We start from the raw sequence: 23,357 nt of genomic DNA on the forward strand, positions 1-23,357 counted from the left end.
CACTTCCTGCTTGCTAGCCAGGGAGGAGAGGGTTAAATGATCCCAGGGGCCCGGGGAGGCCCCACTCCACACCCCTCCCCCACCCCGACCTCTGTCAAGTGGAGAACTGATCCTCCAACCCTAACACCGCAGGGCCTTCCAATCAGCTCCCTCTGCAAACCTGGGGACAGGGACGGGGCAGATGTGGTTAGGCACTCCCTGTTGCAGAGGTAAGTAGGGCTAGAATGCTTGCCTCTAGCCTTCAGGCTGCCAACATCACAAGGTCAAGGCTGGCACAAGAGCAAACCTCTTTGTTTTCTGGGACTTAAGTCACAAAAGGGGAGGATAATGACAGCACATGATGGGCCACAGTGTGGCCCAAGTGCAGAGCACCTGCCTACTGACACCCCGACACCCCAAGGAGCCTCTGCTCATGCTCCAGACACCACAGCCTCTCACTGATCCTTGTGCAAGCCGGAGACACTCCCATATGCTGTTCCCCGAACCGGGAATGTTGTTCCCTGAGATGCCTGTGGGGCTCATCCTCCACAAGTCTCCCCACTAACCTGTGTGGCAGAGCTGGCCCCAAGCATTCTTAATCTCAGTATTTTACTAAATTTGAAGCCCTGGGTACCCTGAAGCCATCTGTGCAGTTTTCCCCCTGTCTACTGCCCTCTGCTACCCTGCCAGCTCCTTGGGAGTAGTGAGTTTTGTGTTTTGTTCAGCACTTCAAGTGCTGGCTCCGAGTACACAAGAGAAATGACCATGAGTTGCCATCCCCAGGACATCACCCCATCCACCAGGACAGGTACCACAAAGTGATGCCAGAGGGAAGAGATGGGCTAGCCCACTGCTCTGCCTGCGGTCAGGGCAGCGTCTGGAGATGCTGCCTGCTGGGCCTCCCCCAGCCCTCAAGCAGTGGCCCAGGACACCTACGTGGGTGATGGAGCCGCGGTACGTGATGGGGCTCTCAGGAGGCACCCGCGTGCTGGGAATGCCCTTGGTGATACTTCCTCCTGGAACCGAGCCCAGGGACGTCCCTAAAAGACAAGAGACACAGGGCATAAAGGGTGTCTGCAGCCCCTTCTCAGGTCCCAGTCCTAAAAGCCACCCTGACCGTGCTCCTGGTGACCCGCAAGACCCCCTTGGTGTCTCGGTGCAGAAGACCCCATGCCCCTAAATGGGTGAACAATTATGAAGAGAAGCTTTGGGACCCTCTGGGAACTGACGGTATTCAGCAGATTCTGGATAAAAGATCCTGTTCCTGCCTCAACCTTTCTCCAAAGAGCTGAGGGGCAGCTGTTGGGGATGTAGGGCAGACTCCAGGCCTCATGCCCACCCCTCATGCCCTCACCTCTCAGCACAGACGTCTCCTGGGCTGTGGGTACCCCCAGGCTCTCCGGTGGCCCAGCCTGGCCCCGTGGGGACAGCTGCTCCTGCTTCACTCCGCTGAAGGGCGCTGGGGATGGGCAAGAGCAGTGAGCCACATGCCACTAGGGTACAGACTTGGAGGGAGGGCCCCCACCTAATCCTACCCGGGGGCTGAGGTCCAGCAGTGCCGGGGATTTGGAGTGCCACCCTCCCCTCAAGTTCAGGCCACAGTCCCAGGGGCCAAGCTGCCTTCCCTCATGCCCCCAATACGGACAGCTAAAGCCAAGCCTGGGCCATCCAGGTAGAGGGCCCAGATCCTTACCCAGCTTCTTGGGGTCCATGGCGAGGGGCAGCCCCATGGTGATGGGGCCCACAGGAGCCTTGGCGTGCTCGGAGTATGGGACATGGAGCTGCACTGACATTCCCTGTGAGGGGCAGAGGTCCTGGGGTCACAGGGGCCCCCTCAGTCCCTCCACCACATGCCCAAGCCCAGCCAGAGTGCCCTGACATCCCCTTCCACAAGAGCCTAAGAGGAGGGGAACCTCAGAATCACATGCAGGTCAGAGGAGCTGCTCAGCTGAGTGATCATGGACAAGTCCCTGGCTCTCCTGAGCCTGGATCCCCTCACCTGTGAAGTGGCCATCATGACCTGGTATGGTTTAAAGGAAATGGTGCATACATGTGGTCTTGGACAGAGTGGATACTTCGCCCCCATCCCTCACCACACAGGTGGATAGGTCAGGGGGGCGAAGGGGCAGGTAGTTCCAGACAGGCTCACCACATGCTGTGTGTCTAGTGCATTCAATCTTCAATTTCACAGAGCAGAAACCGAGGCACAGAAAGATTCTGTAACTTGCCCAAGGCTACACAGTCTGGCTGTACAGCCCATGCTCTTGACTACCCCAGAGTCCCAAGGTCCTAAGTGCCAGGGGCAAGCTCCAGCCAGCTCACACTCCAGCAGTGCCGGGCAGAGAGGTGACCCTGGCCCCTTGAGGGCCCAGTTCCCTCCTGGCTATCATTGCTTCCAATGCCCCCCCACTTTATAGATGGAAAGACTGAACCCCTAAAAGAGGAAGGGGCTATTCTCTGGGCAACAGGCCACACAGATGCTCCTGGGGGGTGGGGGTGCTAACCCTCCCGCCTCACCTGGGAGATAGCACTCATCTGCCTCTCAAGGACGCTGGGGTGCTTAGTAGAGGAGATGAGGGGCGGCGGGTTGGAGATGGTGGGTGGGCGTGGCAGGACGGGCCGGACACTGTCGTGGAGGCCCAGAGGCAGTGGGTGACCTGTAGGGCACACATGTGTCCATCATGGGGCCCCAGCAACGGTCATGCCCCTGCCAGACAGGACCCCCACCCCCACCCCCCAGGCAGCTTCCTGTCCACACATGCCCCTCTGCTGCTCCTCCCATCTCTGTCCTGATGAGCTGCTGTGTCTTTGGTTCAGATGCCACACTCGGAAGCCTCCCTCCACCCTGTAATAGCTTGGTCCCTGGCCCAAGCCCCTTACCTCTGGCCCAGACCCTTTAATTGGTCTCCCTGTTCCCACTTTACCCACTACCCTACCTCTGCCCTGCCTCAGCCACTACCCATTTCCTTCCCAGGAACCAAAGGGATCTTTCTGACAAGTCTTCTGGTTCACATCCTCCCCGCTGCTGTGAACCTTCCATGGCTCTCCACTGCTCCCAGAAAGTCTTAATCTCTGACTCAGCTTTCAGTTTCATCTGACCTGGTGCTTGTGGTCTCCCCAGGCTTTTCTTTCCATGTATCCATTCTTTAGCTCTATGTCACTGGTAGAAGACAGAGCCCCCCCACTCTTGGGCTACCCCTCACCAGCTCAAGCACCTCCTATGGCTCCCTATTGCCAGTGGCTTCAATCCTAGTCCTGCAAATTTCTCAAATCTCAACAGATCTTTTCTTTCACAGACAAAACCATCTCTCTCGTTGGTTCCCATCACACTCTAAGATCCTTTTACATGCAGTTCAAAACCAGTGCAAATAGTTGGCACCCAATGACTGTGCTGGCTGACTCAGCATGGCAGCTGAAGAGCCCACGTGTGGGCCAAGCTACTCACCAGGTGGGGCGTAGGAGAAGGCCGAAGGGTCAGGGGTGTGCGGGGAGGCCTTGATCACCTCACGAGGGGGCACAGGGAAGGGCAGGCCTGACGTCCAGCATGGGGCCTCCGTGGGCAGCTTCTGGCCCTCGGGTGCAAAGGCCGGGAAGAACACAGGCTTCTCTGCTGAGAGGATGAGGCAGGGCAGTCAGCCATCCTTGGCCAGCCCTCAGGGACCCAACGGCCCTGGCCACCCCTGCTCAACCAAGGCCCTCTGTGCCCACAGTACTGGCCTGGGGCGAGAATGGGGTCTGGGCCAAGAGTAGTAGGGGTCTATGTTGGGAGCCCACCAAGTCTGCAGCCTGGCACTGCCCTGAGCCCTTGTGATATTCTGCCTGGCACAGGAATGGGTCTCTGGGCTGGGGTTCTTGGCAGCCCTTGAGATCCTCGGGAGCTTCTCAGTTCCAGTGTGCCAGGCAAGCAAGGGGCCCTGGACAAACCTCCAAAGCAGGGGCTGGCAACCGGTAGCAAAGGGCCTGCTGCCTGCTTTTGTACAGACACTTGTTCTGGAGCATGGTTGTGTCCGCCCATTTATTTATTGTCTATGGCAGAGCTAAGCAGTTGCAGCAGACTGTCTGGCCCATTAAGTCTAAAATGTTTACTGTCCAGCTCTCTCTAGAAAAAGCTGGTTGGCCTGTGCACAATGATGAAGGCTTTCTGGGGTATGTACACCCTGGCAGGAGGGGTGGCCAGGGGTCCACTCTGGAGAACTACCACCACCATGGCAGCCTATTTGTTGAACATGTACTATGTGTCAGGCACTGTGCTAAGTATCCTACCAGCGTGGACCCAAGGAGCCTCCTTAGCTTATTAGTAGGCTTGTGAGAAAGAGACTGTTACCAGATCTGTCATACAGAGAGAGAAATAGGTACAGACACATCAATGGAGTTTTGTAAGGTCACCAGCAAACATCTGGCCAAGTCAGGATTTGAATGCTCAACTTCTTGGCCTGTGTAGTTACAGAAAACACGACAGGAAGGTAATACTCTCCCAGAGCCTCCCATGGGCCAGAACTTCTCCAAGTGCTTGTGTGCACCGACTTGTTTATCCTCACTACACCCTAAACAGAACTACCATCATCCCCATTTTACAGATGGGAAAACCAAGGCCAGGAGAGTTGAGGTCACCTGGTCAAAGGCCCACAGCTGGCAAGGGAGGGAGCTTCGAGCCCGGGCAATCAGGCTATAGACTGTGATCTTAGCCTTCACTAGATGCCCTGCCCACAGGAAGATGAACTACCACTGGCCCCAGATTCTCAGGTCTAGGTACACCGTGTAGACCGAAGGCCAGGGACTCAGGTCCACCATCATGGCATTTCCCCCTGCCCCTCGCCTCCCACTCTACTGAAATCTGCCCCAAGCTCTGGACCTCTCCCTTGAGAACTGGCTGAGAAATCAGGCAGGAGACACAACTTGGAAACACCAGAACTCTCTAACTCCTGGGACAGGAATAGTAGGCAGGTGTCATCTCTTGGGCCACCTCCAGATGACAAAGGGAGGTTCTGAAAGCCCACCGAGGTATGGCAGCAGAGTGTTAGCATCGATTAGTGATGCCTGCTATGGGCACAGCAGGTGGCAGTGGAGGCGTGCATTCTCCAGATCTTCCCTCTTTCCTAAGAGAGACTGAGTCGTCATCCCCCCCCCCCCACCAGGCCTGTGCCCTGGTGAAAGGAGCAGCCCACAAGAGAGGGTCACAGGTGCAGAGAACAAGTCAGTGGAGGGATTCCACAGCCCCTCAAAGAGGTGCCCCCACAGGGCCTGCCATGAACACCCAGGCCTTGCCTGTCCAGCTGCCCGATCCTATGTGCACCTCGGATGCTTTCTGTAGCTCAGCTTGGGCTGTGCCGGGCGGGGGTGGGCTCCAGCGCTGGAAGGGAAATCTGCGGCTGGGCCAGGCTGGGCAGGAGGCCGAGAGCCTGGAGAGACAACCTGTTCCTCCAGCTGGCCCCCAGGGGAGCTGAGCGACTGGCTTGGCTGAGCTGCTCCATGCAAGAGCCAGGCAGCAGGGAAGGCTCCTGAGAGACCAGAGAGGTAGTGCTGGGTGTCAAGTTCACACATGTGCCTACAGGCACTGAGCAGCAACCCAGACCACATGAGAAAAGCACACAGCACCTGATGCCAGGGGCACTGTCTACTGTGGGGAGCCATTCCAGGAAAAGGCACAACCCTTGGCTAGACTCAGAAACCACTGGTGGCAGCTCACTTTCTCCCAGGACAGGGCCTATGGTCTGTCCCAGCAGGTCCTGGCTGGCCCTGAGTGGTGCCCAGCCACCCACGGGCTGTCTAGCCCTGCTCACATCTGACACTGGCCAGAGCTGTTTGGGCCCCAGGCATCATTACACAGCAAACCCCTGGGCTGGTGCCCCAAGCCTGGAATGTCCTCCAGAGCCATACATCGCTCTCGCCCAGCAAACCCCATCCCTGCCACGGGGTGTCCTGGTCCTAGTATGGGGGGATGGCAGGGTCCTTAGAGAAGGCACACGCCCTGCCCTCATCCCCACATGAGACCATCCACAGACCCCACAGGCTCTGCCTCTGAAACAGACTCCTAGTGCTCCCCCTTCCTCCCTACCTCCATGGTCACCCCTGCAGTCCAGGCTGCCACCACAGCTGGTCAGGAATAGCACTGTGGCCTCCTCCATCTGCCCATGACTCCCTGTAGCCCTTACCCTCAACAATGACCAGAGAGAGAGAGAGAGAGAGAGAGAGATCTTTCCAAAATAAAAATCAGATTATCCCCCATAACACAAACATATTAAAATTCCTCTGACAAGGCTTCTCCCACACCTGAGACAAAAACTATGGCCTACAAGGCTTTACACAATCATGGGTCCCCATTTCCCTCCTTGACTCTCCATCTTACCCTTTCCACAGCCACAACGACCTTCTGGCAGCTCCCCAAACACACCAAGCTTATCCCTACCCCAGGGCCTTTGCGCATGCTATTTCCACTGTCTGGAATGCCCTTCCCCTATCTCTTCCCATGACTGACTCATTATCTCCACAGAGACCCCTCCTCACCCTGCTTTGTTCTATTTTAATTGCATGAACAAATCTAAAGTCATCTCGCTTCCTTTGTATGCATCCTGGCTTAATATCCCTCTCAATCAGAGAAAGAGCTCCCTGAATCAAAGACTTCATCCTGCTCACTCCTGAACCCCCACCGCTTAGCATAGGACTTGACCATCGCAGGTGTTCAACAAATGTCCTGGCCCAGTGGCCACAAGACAGTCTGTGTGCTGGCCAGGATGCATGGCCACCCATGTGGGTGGCGTCTGAGACTTCCTGCAGCAGGTGGAAGCGGCCACAGGGAGGCAAGAGGGCAGGCTGATGAAACAGGGAATATCTGGCAGGCCTGTGTCACTTGTGGGAAGCATGGAGCCATCTTCCTTCAGGGACAGCCTTCCTTTTTGTCCTCACACAGGTAAGCAGCACCCCCCCTTCAAGAGGCCTGTGGCCAAGGGCCAGCCTGGCTTTCTAGAGAAGGGCTGCTCTACCCAAGAAGGGGGTGCAGATGGCACTGGCACTGTGCTGCTCAGGGAGGGGGCCGGGGTCCTGTTGCCCTTATACCCCTAGAGCAGCTAGTAGAAGCCTAGGTTAGCCCAGTGTGGGGGAGTCTCTGGAGGACCAGCGCCCGACACCCATGATGCACACAGCACATGTGGGATGCCAGGCTCTGGGAGGGTGCCTCTTTGGGGACACAGGCCTGGAACTTCTTGGGTCCAGTGGGGAAAGGGAGGCAGAGACAGAACATCCAGAGAACAAGAAACCCCGCTTGCCTGTCTCCTGACCTTGAGCTTCACGTGGAAAAATAAAGCACGCCCTGGGCACTTGCTATAACACAGCTGCTCAGGGAATTACCCCACGGGCTCCCCAGTGAACCCAGCGACCTCGGCCTAGAATAAGGTCAGGATGAGACCTCGAGGGGGCAGTGCTTCCTGCCCAGGCCCCAGAGTTGCTGCCAGCTGGGCCCTGAGCCTTATGCATGATTCTAGAAGCTCATGTGTGGGCTGAATCACATGGAATCAGAGCCTGAGTCACAGACGTGTGTACGTGTATATACAATGTTTTTGAAAATGTTTTAAAGTTTCCAACATTAAAAAACCACATCTCAGGTGAGAACATGGATTTCTGGCTTCCCTGGAAGCACAGGGGCGGGCCTGTTCTGCCCCATGGTGACTTGGCTAAAGCCAGTATGTGCCTGCGTTAGGAAGAGCAGGAGTCCTCAGATTCACTGTGGTTCCCACCATGCCCTGCCTTCTTCCCCTCCACCTGCCTGCTTCAGCTGGCCTGCCCTGCCATTCTCTGCTTCAAGTCTGCCATGGCTGCTGTGGACGCATAGACACCGCTTACCCCTCATCTCTGCCATACCCCTACTCCCCGCCGTGGCCACAGGCACACACTCACCCTCCTTGTCGGTAGGAGGCACAGGGCTCCTGCTTTTGCCTCGAGGGCTGCTGCTGGGCTGCTGGGGGGTGTCGTTCTCTGGCTGCAAGGGCTGTGGTGGTGGCAGAGCAGGGGGAGCTGCATCCTCCCGGGGGGGCTCGTGGACTTTGGTGACCTGCTGAGAGAAGTGGGAGACATGAATATCTCATGAGCCACAGAGATCGAGAATAGCCTTCCAGGCCCCCTGCACACGAGAAGCCTGAAAGCCATGGATGGCAGTGAGGTAGCCAAGAGCACATGGCTTAGGAGACAGGAAGGTAGGTCTTTGCACAAAGTGTGTAGGATGTGGCTGCCCATCTCAGCTACCTAGTAGGGAGCCCAGGCTCTAGGACCCTGTGGGTCTGAGAGATGGGGATTGACCCAGCCCTGGGAGCTGCCAGTATAGCCTAGCTCACACTGTGCCCCTCACTCAGAGAGCCCCTCAGCCCGCAGCCCCCAGCTATACTTGGGAAGCCCAGGAACGCTTCCTCAGAGAGGAAAGGGCTCCTCCAAGGGGCTGCCCATGTAGCCTGGAGATTCTTCTGGAAGGCCTCCTCAAAGGGCATCATGTTCAGAATGGGTGGGTGGGACCCCACCCTTCTCCCCACGGTGCTGTGACAGCCAGGAGATCTCCTGCCTTCCCTGGTCTGGGGGAGCTCTGGAGAACCCTTGGGAGGCAGGGTTGGGCAGGGCCACTCCAGCTCCAAGGGCCAGCAAGGGTACCCTGCTGGAAGGGTAGAAGGCAGCCCTGTGGGCCACAAGTTCCCTGGTTCCCCCAGGGCCCCACCCTGCACGACTGCCAGCTCTCTGGAGCTGTTCCTGCCTCATCTCCATGGGGATTTCTCCAGTAAACAGGAGGTTGCTGGGAAGAGCTGAGGAGAGGAAAGCTGCAGGTGCTGCCCACCCCCACCCCCATGGAACCGTGCACCTGCCCTGATATACTGCCTTATTGAACCAGAGGGGAAGGGCGGGGGCACAGAGGCTGTGGCCTTCCTTGGCAGGAGTCCTGGGGTGTGGGAGGGGGGTGCCTGGGCACTCACAATTGGGGGTATGGCAGCTGCCCGCTGCTTCAGCTGCTTCAGGTCCAGAGGCTTCTGGGGTGAGGCATTGGCCCTGGCATCACTGGTCGGGGTGAGGAGGCTGGGCCGCGGTGACAGCAGCCTGAGGGAGAGACAAGGGTCAGCCCATAGGCTCACAGCTGGCCTCTCCTGGCTCCAGCCCTATACAACTGGGCTGGAAGGACTGCCAGAAGGGAGGCAACTGTCCAGGGTCACCTGGCCGAGGATATCAACCAGGACTCTGGGTGGGGGACCAGGGGGGAAGGGGACTCCTCCCTCCCTCCTTCCTCTGGTCTCTGCTGGCTCCATGAGGAGCTGAGATCCGTTCCAACCCCAGCCCAGAGGCCCAGGCCAGGATCAAACACTCCTCTGAGAGAGCCCACAGCAGGCAAAATCCCAGGGAAGCCCAGACTTCGGGCCTGCACCATGCAAAGCCCTTTGGAAGCTATGGGAAAGCCAAAGAATCAACTAGATTAAGGTTTGGTGAGCTTAAGAGATTCAGAGAGATTATTCATCACCCGAGTGTGAGGGGCTCAGGCACCAGGGCATGGAGTTGAGTGGACCCCACTTACCAGAGGACAGGAATTGGGAAACCTACCCACTTAACCAGAATGCTCCACTAACTGGAATCTTATCATTTACATAAGAGCTTAAAGCAGGTAGACTGCAGGCTTTGTGTGGAAGGGTTGGTCAGCAATAAAACTGTCTACCTATTAGCGAAAAGTATGGCCATGAGCTGAACCGGGCCTGTGAGCACTGGGTTCCCCAAAGCGAGGTCACATCCATCTGCTGTGGATATGCAGAGCTGGGCACCAGGACAGGGCACACAGTGGGGCCGAAGCAGATACCAGGGGAAGGGTCCCTCCCATTGAGGGCTGCACCTGGGCAGAGCCTACCCTGCGGGGTGGCTCCTGAGCTGTTCACGGGTGTCACTTCCTTCAGGATGTCTTCAGGGATTTCAAGGAAATCCCAGAGTATTGGGCATAGCAACTTGCTCCAAATCCCATCTGGCTCCCTAGTTGGCATGAGGTCTCCAAAGCAGGAGCTCAATCTGCCCCAGCCTCAGACCCTCAACCACCCACTGGGGCTGCCAGGTTCCTGCCTAGTTCTTGACTCTCTCCTGCGATCTGTACTTACTGAACACACAACAGACCTGGTGCTGTGCTTGAGGAGCACAGAGACCCAGGATCCAGTGTCTGCCTGCAGGATGCCACAGATGACCAAACAGGGTACATGAGGGCATCGGCCATGGGCTGGGATTCACCCAGAGGGCCAAGCTAAGGCTGGGTCCCCCAAGCCAGAAGGTCCTGTTGGCATACCCCTGTTGTGTGCTTCGATCATACTGGGTCATTCCACGTGTAGACTGTAAGCCATAGCCACTGCCTTCCAGGTTAGAGCTGTGACAACCAGGACGTGGCTCAAGCCACTCTGCAACCCAGCAGCTGGTGCCATACCCCCGTGATGAGGACAACATGCCTCTTTCCTGTGGATGGAGCAGGGCAGACACCTGACTTGGGGCCTAGGTGCCCTCCACTCTCTATGGTGGCGGGGCTGCCAAGCCATGGCCATGACAGGCTGTCCTGCGGGTACCTGCCTCCCACCCGCATCTGCCACACGCTTGGCTGAGCAAAGACAGACGTGGTGCTGCCTGCTGGGGCTACCCAAGGCGTGCAGGCAGGGCCGGGCACAGGGGAAGGTCATCCTGACTTTTCCACGCTCGGCCGGCCTCTATGGTCCTCCCCACTTGCTCACTCTCCCTCCCGCCCTCACCTCTCCAGCCTTCCACACCCTGCTCATGCTCTGAGGGTTTCAGGGCCTTTCCTGTAGCGGCCATCCCTCCCCACTCCCCTGCACTTGGGCCTCCGGGCCCACGCTTCCTAATGGGACTAAACACTCATGTCATCAGCGGTCCTGCTGCTGCCACCCTACCTCAACAGCCACCACACCCGGTCTCCCCTCCCCTCTGCCTTCCAGCACCCATTTAAACCAACCCACATTTGTAAACTTCAATTTAAAAATGAATATGACTGTGCCGCTTTGGAAGAAGTCTGGCAGTTCTCAAGAGGCAAAACACAGTTACTGTCTGACCTGACAATCCCACTCCTGGGTGTCTGCCCAAGAGAACCAAGAACACAGGCCCACAGAAAAACCTGTTTACCAGGATGGCAGCAGCACCATCATTGTAGCCAATGGGAGGAAAGCACCCAGATACCCAAACATGGATAAAAGGATGACCAACACACGGTCTGTTCACACAGTGGACTGTGATTCAACCACAAAAAGGAATGAGTAGCTACACCTGCTACACCATGGATGGACCCTGAGAACAAGATGCCAAGTGAAAGCAGCCAGACACAAAAGGCCACATGTTATGCAAATCCATTGATATGAAACATCCGGAAGAGAATCCGCAGACGGAAGAGAGGTGAGTGGAGCCCAGGGGCTGGGGGTGGAACGTGGAGTGATGCTGAGGGGCAAAGGCTTTTTTTCTGGGGTGACGGAAACGTTCTGGAGTTCAACGGCAGTGATGGTCGCACGCCTCTAAACAGGCTCAAATCCGCTCAACTGCACACTTGAACAGCTGAATTGTACACTAGCTGAATTATTGCTCCATAAAGCTGTCATGAGAAGAAAATAAAGAACGTACTATATGCTAGCCAGGAAATCAAGAGATTGATTAACTGCACTGTTCTAAGAATGATGTTCTATTGGACTTTGTATTGGACAGGTGTACAAAAATACAAAACTACCGTGAAATATACACATTAAAGCTAAAAAGTAACATTTCATATCAGCATAAGTATGTTTTTATAACACATATGAAATGAAGTGTTTGTGTCCCACCCTGATTGCCAGCCAACGAGGGCCATTCCCTGGGGTTTGGGCCCTGCCTTGGTTTCCCCACAGCTCCTTACCCAGGGAGGGACAAGCCACACCAGAGAAAGGGGAACAGGGACTGCCCCTCAAACACTCTCAGCAAGCAACCAGTCTCAGCAGAGACCCAGACTCCTGTTTCCTGAGTCCCCCACGGAGTGAGGGCAGGAGCTCAGTGGGCCTGGGGTCATGGTGCAGCACTTCACCATTTATGAGTGGCCTCCTGATGCCAGCTCGACCTCTCACTGTAAGAGGGCAGCATCCAAGAACAAGGGTGTAGGTTCAAGTCCTTGGCAAGCCTTAGGGTCTGGAACCCCAAAGGAGCAGGAAGATACTTAGCACTGACGTGGCTCCCACTTGCCCTTGTTTCAGCAGCCGTGGCTGGTGAGCACTGCCTCCGGGAGCCCTCCTTGGGATGGCCCTGCCTGTTCTTTTTCCTTTGTTTTCTTGGAAGACAGCAGCTTTTATTTTCCTCTCGGGAGGCCGGGGCGGGTCAGGGCTCTCGGAGCCTGGCACCAGGCATGTGATCCAAGAGGAGAGGGGAGGCCGGCAACACAGCTGGGAGTGGCTCAGGGCTCATGCTCCTGTTCAAATCCCACCTTTGGCTATAGGACTAAACCACTGGGCCTTGGTTTCCCCATCTATAAAATGGGAATGAGAACAGTTACCCCCCTGCCCTCTAAGCAACCATACATGAAGCACCCTGAGCAACACCAGGGGCTGAGTGGGTCACACAATCTTAAAATCACACTGGGTTTTCTTCCCACACTGGAGGGCTGGGGCTGGGGGAGGGGGACTGGGGACACCCTGGGTCTGCAATAGGGCACACCTCTCTGCCTGCTAAGTGCTCTCCTTGGCTTCTCCATGATCACCAGGCTGAGATCATCCCTGCTGCAACTGGGGCTGGAGAGTGATGGAAGGCTGGCTGTGAACAATGTCTGCATAGACGTACTTATGTTGCTCCCTGTGGGGCCAGGTCCCTGCCCACCTGTCACTTCCTCTCCTGCCCTCTCCCTCACTCCACTCTGCCACAGGCCTCTATGCCCTCTACTGAACATAAGCTCATACAGTCGCAGGGCCTTTGCACTGGCTATTCCCTCCTACCCTCCCCCCCACACACACTATAGGCTCTGATCACCCTCCCATGCTACCTCCTCAGAGAGGCCTCCCTGACTGCTCCCCACACAGCCCCTGGCCGGCACCCCAATCTTCCCATCACCCACTTATCATAGGAGCAGCTGTTTTGTTTTTTTTTCAATGTTTCTGTTCCATACTAGGCACTCTCACCAGAAGGGAAGAACTCTGACATCAGGAGTCATCTGTACTGTTCCCAGCATCCCTCGCACATAGAAGGGCGCCCGGCACACACTGGTGCCCAATCATTTACGGAATAAAGAAATAAAAGGTAAATTGCTGTTGGGATGCTTTCAAAATTTCAGGGGCACAGTGGAAGCCACAATCTAGCCTGCTCTTGGAGTAAACTTTCAGTGTTCCTAAAACAGACCCAAAGGTAGCAAACCTAGTGTATGTGGGCCTGGCACCAGGCTGCAGTTTTTGCTATGACCTCCATTATGCTCGCAGTAAGCCCAAAAGTGGGGATTCCACACCTACCTTATAGAAAACTGAGGCCCCAGGGAAGGGGCTTTCCGAAGTCCCCAACCCACCCGAGGTGCCCAGGTACCCTCTCCAGAAACTGGGACAGAGGAGGGCAGGCAAGCTCAAGGCTCTGCACTCAAAGCCACTATCTCTGGTCGTCAGCCAAGAAAGCTCCCAGGCAGAGCTGGCTGGCAGAAGGTGACGGAAAGTAAAAGCAGAATATGATTTCTCCCCAAAGGTCGTCTGGCAGAGGCCAGGACGAGATGCATCTTGGGCCTATCCGGGGACGCCAAGCTCACCACAGCAGGGCTGCCAGGCGGGAAGGAGGGTGGTGGGCAGGCGGCCAGGACCTGGGGTCGAGGAGGGGCCCATCCGTCCCGCCAGCCCTTCCGGGAGGCTGTGGCTGCCAGGGCATGCTCTGACGCATCTTGCCTGCATGGCCACGGCTAGAGGGAGGGAGGGGTGGCAGGCGGCCAGCCAGGAAGAGGTCAGCAGGCTGGCCTAAGTCCAGCCTGGCTCTGAGGGGGGAGGACCAGCCTCGGTCACACAGGGCATGACAAACCAGGTGTCCTGACTCCCAGCCCACAGCTGCTGCTCCTTGGGGATGGAACGCTGGACATTCAGGCAGGAAGAGTGGGTGGAGCCAGACCCAGCTTGGGGAGGGAGGGATATGTCCCTGGGTGGGGCTCTTGGGGGAGAGAGGGAGGCCAAGAGTAGCCTCCAGAGCTTCAGGCATGGCCAGAGGGATCCGGGGCGTTAGCGGGGTTCAGCCCAGCCTTGGGTCTTAGGCAGGCCACGCGAACCCAAAACAGAGACTCCAGGAGGCTTATCAGCATGGTTGCCTCATGAGCTCAGCACTCTTCCCGCTAAGAGCAGAAACACGTTTCCATGACTCCGTCCTCATGGCCAGCAGGAGCAGGGTGGGGAGCCATCCACCCTGACCCCATTACCCAGGCACAAAGAGTGAACGTAGCAGCAGGCCCTGGCTGTGGGCCTTCCCCAGAGGACCGGGCCACTGCGCATACTGGTTTCCAAGGGCAAGAAGCTCAGGAACTTCTGAGCCCTTGGAAGACTGTTGGTCTGGCCTTTGCTGGTCACGGGGCTACCCACCAGACCATCTTCCTGACAGTGGGGACTCCCAGGGACTCCCGGACACAGGAAACTGAGGACAATCTGGCCCACTTCCTTCTGTGGCACATACAGAGACCCACAGAGCTCTGGATGAATCTGAGTCTCACATGAAGAGTTATTGAGCTCACCATGTTCACATGCCCCAAGGTGAATCACGGGACAGGGGAAAGGCTCCACATGAACTCGGCGATCTGAAAGTCAGATTTTCCTCCCTCTCACTCTGCCCAGAACTTTCCGAGAGACAGGAGAGGAGAGACAACAGACCACACCGGTTTTAGTCAAAATAAAAATGACCCACCTGCCTCACTAGAAAACGTTGGCCCAGGGTCCAGATGTGGGTGGGAGTGGGTCTGCACCTCTGCCCTCAGCTGCTTGGCTCGGCCCCAGCGTGGGGTACGAGCTCTGGTCCTGGCTGGGGGTCTCAGAGGCTCAGAGCCCTCGACCATCTGTGCCACACATGGGTAAAACCCAGTGCTCCAGGGGCCTTGGGTGCAAGGTGGGGACGGGTACCCCGCACCAAGAGCAGAGACAAAGGAGAGAAATGGAGGAACACATCTCAGAGACAGCAGTACCCAAAGAGGGCAGCATGGTTTGGGGGGATCCCTCCAGGCCGCCCCAGCAGGAGAGCAGCCTCAATGGCTCCATCAGCTCGAGCCAGGACAGGGGCTCCCAGTTCCTGCACCCTGACCCTTGGCAGATGGGATGTGAGCCACTAGTGAGCTCAGGAGTCTGTCACAACTGGCTGCAGGCAGACCCGCATCACTGGCTGCGGGGACATGGCAGCCATCTCCATGGGCCTCTCTGACCCCCCACTGAATTCTCTGCATTCTCCAGCTGGTTTCAGAGCCTCAGTCACACCCAGCTGACCGGGGCATTCCCCTGAGAACAATCTGCAGCCATGAGTTAGTGCAGCCTGCTGACCCTCACTGGCTCCAACACTTGGCCTGAATCACGCATGCTCCTTCCACCCCCGGGCCCCGGCACCTGCTGTTCCTGCCCTGTTAAGGATAGAATTGTGCCCCCCAGCCCCCGCCCCTCAAACAAGCTAAAGTCCAAACAGCCAGGGACCTGTGAATGTGACCTAATTTGGGTGGACCCGAATCCAATGATGGTGTCTTCATAAGAAAAAAAAAATTGGGGCCTGTAGACACAGCAGGAAAACACCCCACAAAGATGGTGGCACACGGGAGTGATGCACCTAAGAGCGGAGGAAGGTCAAGCAGGGTCGGCCATCAGCAGGAGCTGAAGGAGTAAGAGCAATCGGTGGAGCCTGCTGCACGCCTCCAGCCACCCAGCCCTGCCTGGTGCAATCCCCTCCTGCAGCTGGCCACACGCCCCGAGGGCAGGCACTGAGGCAGCCTGCGTGCTGCTGCCCTGGTGCTGGCAGGAGATAAGAGTCCCACCCGGTACGCCCACTCACCTGTTCTTGTCGCCCCCCTCGGGCTCGTCCACCTCATCTGCACTGCAGGTGGCACTGGAGTCGCTGTCCTGGGGGGCTCCGGCGCCCTTGGCTGTGGGAGCTTTGCCCCCAGGGCCGCCGCCCTCTTTCTTCTCCACTTTGAGGGCCCCCTCAGGTGTGGCCTCGACCTCCGCGCTGGGCTCAGAGCCCCCCTTGCCCTTGTCGGGCCCCTCCTCTGTGGCCTCCTCTTTGCATTCACTCTTGATGGGCTCTGCAGGGGATGCCTCACCAGGCTCTTCCGTCTTGCCCATGTCCACAGCCATCTCTTGGGCCACAGGGGGCTTCTGTTCCTCCTCCTCCGCCACCAGGGGAGCCGCAGCATCCTCCTCCTCCTTCTCCTCCTTGGGGACCACGGGAGGGGGTGCAGTGGGTGATGCAGGTGCTGGCGGAGGCGTGGGCGGGCTGGTGGTTTCAGGGGCCGGGCCAGGCTCGGAGGATACCAGAGCGTCCTCTGGCGGCGGGGTGGGTGGCTCAGGGGGTAGCACATCAGTGCCTGGGCCAGGCGGGGGCTTGGGCCCATTCTGTCCTGTGTCCTTGGCAGCCTCAGTGCGGGGGGAGGGGATACTCTCTGTGTCAGAACTGTTGTTGACGGTGGCTGTGGGAGGAAAAAGAAGAAGAGTGAGTGGTGCCGGGGGCTCAGAGGTAGAGGCAGGCACGGCCTTCCTCACAGCCAGACCTGCCCATCTCTGGTCCAGGGCACGAACTCAGGATGCATCTCAACAGCCCCGAAGCTCTGACACACTCGGGCAGCTGGCCCATCACGGTCCTGGGGCCCTGGCCTCCCCCTGCCCCGTTCTCCCCATGCTGACCCTGGAGCCCAGCCACGTCACTAACTTCCGGCCCCTGGGGTTGCTGGCACCCCTACACAGCCAGGGCTATGGAGCTTCATCTGCATTCCACCTCTGGCTCTGCCCACACTGGAAGCTCAGCCACGGTAATGCAGGCTATCTCTGGGCCTGCCTTGCTTTCGTCTGTAGAGCTTACAGGGTAAGGAAGCCAGGAGGTGTAGCAGCACAGGGTAACACTTGGTGACTATTTGCTATTGTGTCGTTAAGACACGACAACGTAAAATGGGCCGGTGAACTCTGAGGAGCCTGAGGAGAAAGGGCCCGATAGCATCCCCCATCTGCTTCCTACACGGCCCAGCACATAGCAGTGCACAGTAAGTGTTAAGTGAGTGACTGAATGTGCATACAGATGAAAGGCAAGGAAGGACAAGGGTGGCTGGCCTTCGACCTGGCTCTTCAGCCTTAAGAAAAACACTTCTGTCACTTCTTTGGGTCTCAAATTCCCCCATTTTGTGTAAAATGGGGATATCTGAAAACCCCTGCTGTTCGGAAATCAAACAAGGTAAAAGTCACGGATGAAAACACTGGTGAAAATCAAGAGAACGGTGGAGCTAAGTGCACAGATCTGTAAGAGTGAGTCAGGGAACAGCACGGGGAACAGATACTACACCGGGAGGGGGACAGAGGCCATGGCTGCACCAATGTTGGCACTCACAGAGGCATGCTCACAGAAGTGGGGCCCCTCACTGAGGACAGGTGACCTCAGGATGCCCCCCCGGCACAGCCTTACCCCTACCCCACCCCCAGGCCAGCTGGCCACATTCATACCTGGACCACTGCATTCCCCTCTGGGCACCTCGTTCCCAGAGGCGTGTAAGGCTGGAAGGAAGCGAGAGAAGGATTAGAAGCAAGGTGGCAAAAGCAACAGGCAGGAGAGAAGAGGTGGCCGTAGGGGGGGGGGGGGGACCTGGGGCCTGGCAGGCAGCCGGGGGACCCACAGTGGTCCTCATCTTGGAGTGACCCACAGGTGGCCTGCAGCAGCCTTGCCCAACAATTGGGTAGTGTAGGGTGAGGAGCCAGTCCCGCCCACTCCTGGGATAGTATCCTTGGACAAGTCACTAGCCTTCTCTGGATCTGAGTCCCCAGGACTCTAAGGGTGGGAGTGTTGACCCCAGAGGTGGGCAGGGCTGCAGGAGTGGCCTTTGGAGCCCTGGACTCCATCCCACTGCTCAGTGACAGAGCCAGGTGGGCAGGGGCTGCCATGGCCCTGGGCGAAGGCTTCCTGCAGCCTCCGCTGCCCCCATTGGCCCCTGCCTCCGCCACTGCTCACCTCCCTTCAGGGTCCACCACTCCCAAAAATCATCATTGGAACAACAGGGCTTCTTCTATGGGTGCTAAGCTGTGCAGAGCCTTTCATGCTCATGACTCATTTAATCCTCAGCAACCCCCGAAGAACAGGACAAGCGGCATCTCATTTGCAGAGCAAGAAACTGAGGCATAGAGGGGCCGAGTCACGTGCCCCAGGCCATACTGCACGGGGGCAGGAGAGGGCTGACCCTGTGTCCCGTGTCTCTAACCACAGAATTCCTACCCCTGAGTGAGGACTTGTGATGCCACTTCTTTGTTCTCACTTAACAGACATCAAGGTGTTGGGGCCAGCGTGGACACCCCTTGGACAAGTGGCTTAACGCCCAGAATCTCAGTCTGCTCATCCACAAAATGGGAGGTTATTACTAGGCCCTCTCCCTTACTGAGATACTTGTCCCATGAGGAGTTCTCAAGTGCGAGCATGCACCCGAGGCAGGGGCTGTGAAGACTCAGATGGGGGGGGGGGGGCTCACCCTCTCCCGAAGTGCTGCCTCATCAGAAGATTCAGGAGGGGCCTGAGGATCTGCACTTCTGACTAGTTTGAACCCTAGTCCCCAAGCAAGTCAACTGTATGACCATGGGTGACCACTCTGTGCCTCAGTTTCCATATCTGTAAACAGAGTGACAAGAGAACCTACTCCACTGGGTCACTGTGATGGTTCATGAGATGAACTCAAGGCTGCCCCTCTGATTGGGCTGGGGAGACCATGATCATTGCTGAGACACTGAACAGAGAATGAATCCTCTCTCCCTGGATGGTTCATCTCCGCCTAGATGCAACAAAGGCACTTGCTGCCAGCTCCCTGGAGGGGTCTGTCATGTTGCTGGGGCTGGCTAGGCTTTCTAGAAGGTTCCATAGGGGTGACCTCAGGCCCTAGCCCAGAACCTCCCTGACCAGACCCCCCCCCCCCCCATGGTCAGAAAGCACAGGGTTACATGGCAAACACAGGCTGGACTGTCCGACTCCAAGTCTACCAGTTACATGATACCCTGTGAAAGCGATTCTCCTCTCCCTGGTCCTCAGTTTCAAAGCTCATCCATGAGATGGGAGTATCACCCTGTTCCTTTGTGTGGGATTTTCCTACCCTGCTGCACAGGATCCACTCAGAGCCATCAGGTGGTCACAGAGCCTCAGCTCCACCAGACCAGCCCTCCCATCACCCCAGCACAGAATGACCCTCCTTCATCCCCTCCTGCAGTATGAGAACCCTACAAGTGACGAGGAGTTCACTACCACACAGCTCTCTTACTGGGCAGTGTCTGTTCTAGTCTTAATGCTGAGCCAAAGTCTGGCTTCCTTCTACTTTCCCACCAGGGCTGCATCCTGTCCACAGAGCAGCTGGGAGGATATTTAAAGAGTGGGATTGGGTTTCTGTTTCCTTCTCTTTTTTCTGGTTATAAACCCAGGACCAAGAAAATGAAGGCAGAGGGATTTGCAGCCCTCCATCAGACACTGGCCAGGCCTGTCACCAACTTGGACAACAAGAGAGACCCAGAGCAGAAAGGGGCCAGACTCTGTCCCCAGACCCATCCCCAACTTGAGACAACAGCAACCACATGGCCCAATTCTCTGTTTTCAACCAGGAAGTAGGGTCCAGCTCAGTGAATGCCCTGGGGGCTGGCAGAGCTTGAATGTATTTGTAGGCCTGGCTTGAGGAGCCAGGAGGTGACCCCCACCTTCCTATACCATGTTGGCAGAAGCTTGGGAGTTTGAATGCAGAGGCAGGCAGATAGAAGGAAAAGGAAGGCACTCGAGGCAGCGGCAGGGAGAAGGAAGGTTCTGTTCACTAGGAACATGAGGGCCCAACTTGGGCAGTTCTGGGCAGAAAGACAACAAGTAAGACACAGACATGCTGCTAAGCAGGGGTTGGGGTCTTTAGGGACATCATGCCATGTGGGGCAGGTACAGACCCATGTAATCCAAAATGGGGTACTTGGGAGTAACACCATCATCACCACCATCATCACTACTACCAACATCATCACCATCATCAATCACCGCCACCACTGCCATCATCACTACCATCACAATCATCACCGCCACCACCACCACCACCACCATCATCATACCACCACCACATTCATCACCATCACCACCAATCACTATCATCACTGCCACCACCACCATCACCACCACCACCAACACCATCATTCACTACTATCATCACTACCAACACCATCATCATACCACCACCGCCACCACCACATTCATCACCATCACCAATCACTACTATCATCACTGTCACCATCACGATCATTGCCACCACCACCATCACTACCATCACCATTACTACCACCACCATCATCACCACTACCACCACCACCACCACCACCATCATCACCAGTATCATCATCACCATCACCACCACCCTTATCATCACCATTACCATTATCACTACCATTGTCACCACCATCACCATGCTCTCCCTCCAAGACAGTCTAGGCTTCGTCTCAGAAGGACCCAGACACTTCTGGTACAGGTCAGTTCCTGCCCCTCACCTTCTGCCTCCTCTGCCATCTCCTCCTCATTCCCGCTCGCACCCGATGCCTCCATCTCCTCGTCCTCCACCACAGGTGGGAAGGCAGCCTCCTCACTGGCAGCAGCTGGGGCTTTCTTCTTCTTCCTCCGTGCATTCCTCTCCTTCTCCTAGGGCACAGGGACAGTGACGGTCAGATCCTGGGCCTGAGCTGTCAGCCCGGGGACTCCCTGTGCCCAAGGACGCCATAGTGCAACAGACAGCAATCCCAGATGCGTGGCCATGAGGCAACCCTACCCCTACCCCCCACCCACCCAGCAGTGGCCAAGCATGCCAGTAGTTGTTTTTACTGAGGGCTTTATTCTTCCACCAAGTCCCAGATACATGTATAGCGCAACCTGGCCTCCCGGCTGCCCTGACATCCTGCTGGGACCAGTGAGGAAGGGCTGCCTCTGCCTAAAGGGCCCCTGTGATCACTCCAGTCCCTCTGATTACCACAGCCAGAGCATACGCCTTGGAGGATACCCTGCCAGGCAGAGTCACTACGTGTGGAGCACACTAATGAGTCAACCTTCCCTGCATGTCATCTCTGCCCCTCACCAAGCCCCGGGAGACAGGGCTGGCTTGGGAATTTCATCAACTCACTATGCTGGTCTTTATATGGCACCTCCTATGTACCAGGACTGCATCAAGGCTGAGGACACACAATGAAGGAGGTAGACAGGTCCCTGCCCACAAAGGTCTTCCAGTCAAGGAGACCAACAAATAACACGTCACTTAAGAAAAAGAGACTCAGAGGTGGGGACGTGAGCAAGATGGGATGGGGGAGGCTTCTTGGAGGAGGTGACATGTGAGCTGAGTCTGAGCACTGAGAGAGCTAGCCAAACAAAGCCCTAGACGATGGTCGTCCAGGTGGAGGGAACTGCAAGCACGAACCCCTGAGGGGGGGCCCAACTCAGTGTGTTCAGGGTAAAGAAAAGAGGCTCTCACTGCAGGGCCTTTCACATCCCTCCACACAGGACCCCGGTTCCCGGAAGCCCAGCCCCCTCACTCATGGAGCCAGATGCCCACCCCCCACATTGGGGACAAACAAGCTTCTCACTCCTCACTAGCAGCTCCTGCCTTTGCACCTCACTGGGTGGGGCACTTTGGGGGGCGTTTCTTTACCTCCCATGCTGAGCCAGGCAGAGGTTCAGAGCACATCTGCTGGCTGGCTGGCTGGCTGAATGGGTGGCTTCTGGGGCTTAAACACACAGTTAACAGAGTTGGCATACAGGGGGCGGCAGAGTGCTAGGGTCTCAGGGTGACCGGGGACTCCCACAGGCGGTAGACTGGTTCCTAAGAGGGGACGACTGCCCCCAATACAGCTGGTGTGACAGGAGGGTCCCAGCCTGAGCCCCGTGGGGTCTCCGAGGAAGGAAGCAGAACCCACGACAACCCCAGACATGCCAGCAGTCTCAGTGAAGCCCCTCAGACTGGGCGAAACATCATTCCCCCAGAATCCATGTCCACCCAAACCTCAGAACATGACCTTATTCAGAAATAAGCTCTTTGCAGATGTAATTAGTTGAGATGTGGTCATACTGGATTAGGGTGGGCCCTGAGTCTGATGACTGGGGTCCTTGTAAGAAGAGAAGAATTTGGCCACAGAGGCACACGGGGAGCCATGTGTCTATAAGCCAAAGACCATCCAGCATGACCGGCCACCCTCAGAAGCTAGAGGAGCAAAGCAGGCTTCTCCCGGGAGCCTCCAGAGGGAGCAGGGCCCTATAGACACCTCCATTTCAGATTTTTGCCTCCAGAATTGTGACAGAGTAAGTTTGTATTGTTTTAAGTCACCTCTAGTTTATGGTACTATTATAGGAAACAGGAAACAAATGTACCTCCCTTCTACCAATTCCCCAGCCCCCTGGGGAAAGCCACCTTACCCCAAACATGATAGGGTCCACTCTTGGAGCAAATGCCCTATCTCCTCCAGGCACCAGCAGCTGGGCTGGGAATAGGCCTCAGGAGGGGTGCCAAAGCCCCAACCTCAGCCTGGGGGTGGGATCAATTCCTGTCCTACCACCTTCCTGAGCAAATGGGGGTCCTCTGAGTTTAGGAGCTCTGAACACGGGGAGAAAAAGGCAAACATCTGTTTGCCCATTAGTCACGGTTTCCGTCACCACCAGGCCAGGGCCAGAGCCCCACCCTGCTGAATGTCCCCTGGCCACTGCAGGAACACTCAGCTCCCCCATCCACCCACCTCCAGGGGTTGGCCCAGCCCTGCCCCAAACCCCAAGCTTCTCTCAGAGGCCCGGCTGGAGCTCATGGAGGCGCGAGAAAGTTGTGTGGCATGTGGGTTCTGTGGGTGAGGCTGAGGGATCCCCTTCTTCCCCAATCTATTTTTAGCAGACAGGGACTCACTCCTCTGCTCAGGCTGGGTGAGGCAGGCGATCAGGAGCCTGGCAGGGAACAGGAGCTCCTGGGGGCCTGGCCAGGATGTGCATCTTCCTGGGGACTCAAGTCCAGGAGGGTTGGCCAGAACCTGCAGTCCAGGACACATCAGGCCAAGTGGCACAAGTATGAGAAGTCACAGTTTCCATCAGCACAAGGCCACACTGAAAGGCTAGGATTTACTGAGTGCCTGAGGAATTACACCAAATCCTTCCACATGTGGCCCCGTACCTCCAAACCAGGAGGTGTGTGTGGAACAGGAGATGCTGGCAAAACCAGCATA

General features: G+C 56.8%; 1 protein-coding gene across 16 annotated transcripts in view; it reads right to left on the reverse strand.

Annotated features, from left to right (window-relative positions):
- NCOR2 (nuclear receptor corepressor 2) overlaps positions 1–23,357 on the reverse strand; it is a 211,435-nt gene that overhangs the window by 25,149 nt on the left and 162,929 nt on the right. For 13 of the 16 annotated variants that reach the window (XM_055322397.1, XM_055322399.1, XM_055322406.1 and 10 more), the window contains 9 exons: positions 20,661–20,808; positions 15,967–16,600; positions 8,928–9,048; positions 7,870–8,026; positions 3,425–3,589; positions 2,497–2,636; positions 1,673–1,775; positions 1,334–1,438; positions 916–1,019 (listed from right to left, as the gene is read on the reverse strand). In XM_055322397.1, the coding sequence (XP_055178372.1) occupies positions 916–1,019; positions 1,334–1,438; positions 1,673–1,775; positions 2,497–2,636; positions 3,425–3,589; positions 7,870–8,026; positions 8,928–9,048; positions 15,967–16,600; positions 20,661–20,808 (1,677 nt within the window). The remainder of the gene's footprint in view (positions 1–915; positions 1,020–1,333; positions 1,439–1,672; positions 1,776–2,496; positions 2,637–3,424; positions 3,590–7,869; positions 8,027–8,927; positions 9,049–15,966; positions 16,601–20,660; positions 20,809–23,357) is intronic. The other 3 variants (XM_055322401.1, XM_055322403.1, XM_055322400.1) reach the window with 2 other exon arrangements.

The sequence above is a fragment of the Nyctereutes procyonoides genome, unplaced genomic scaffold (genome assembly GCF_905146905.1).
Source record: "Nyctereutes procyonoides isolate TBG_1078 unplaced genomic scaffold, NYPRO_anot_genome, whole genome shotgun sequence".
In the NCBI taxonomy this organism is placed as follows: Eukaryota; Metazoa; Chordata; class Mammalia; order Carnivora; family Canidae; genus Nyctereutes; species Nyctereutes procyonoides.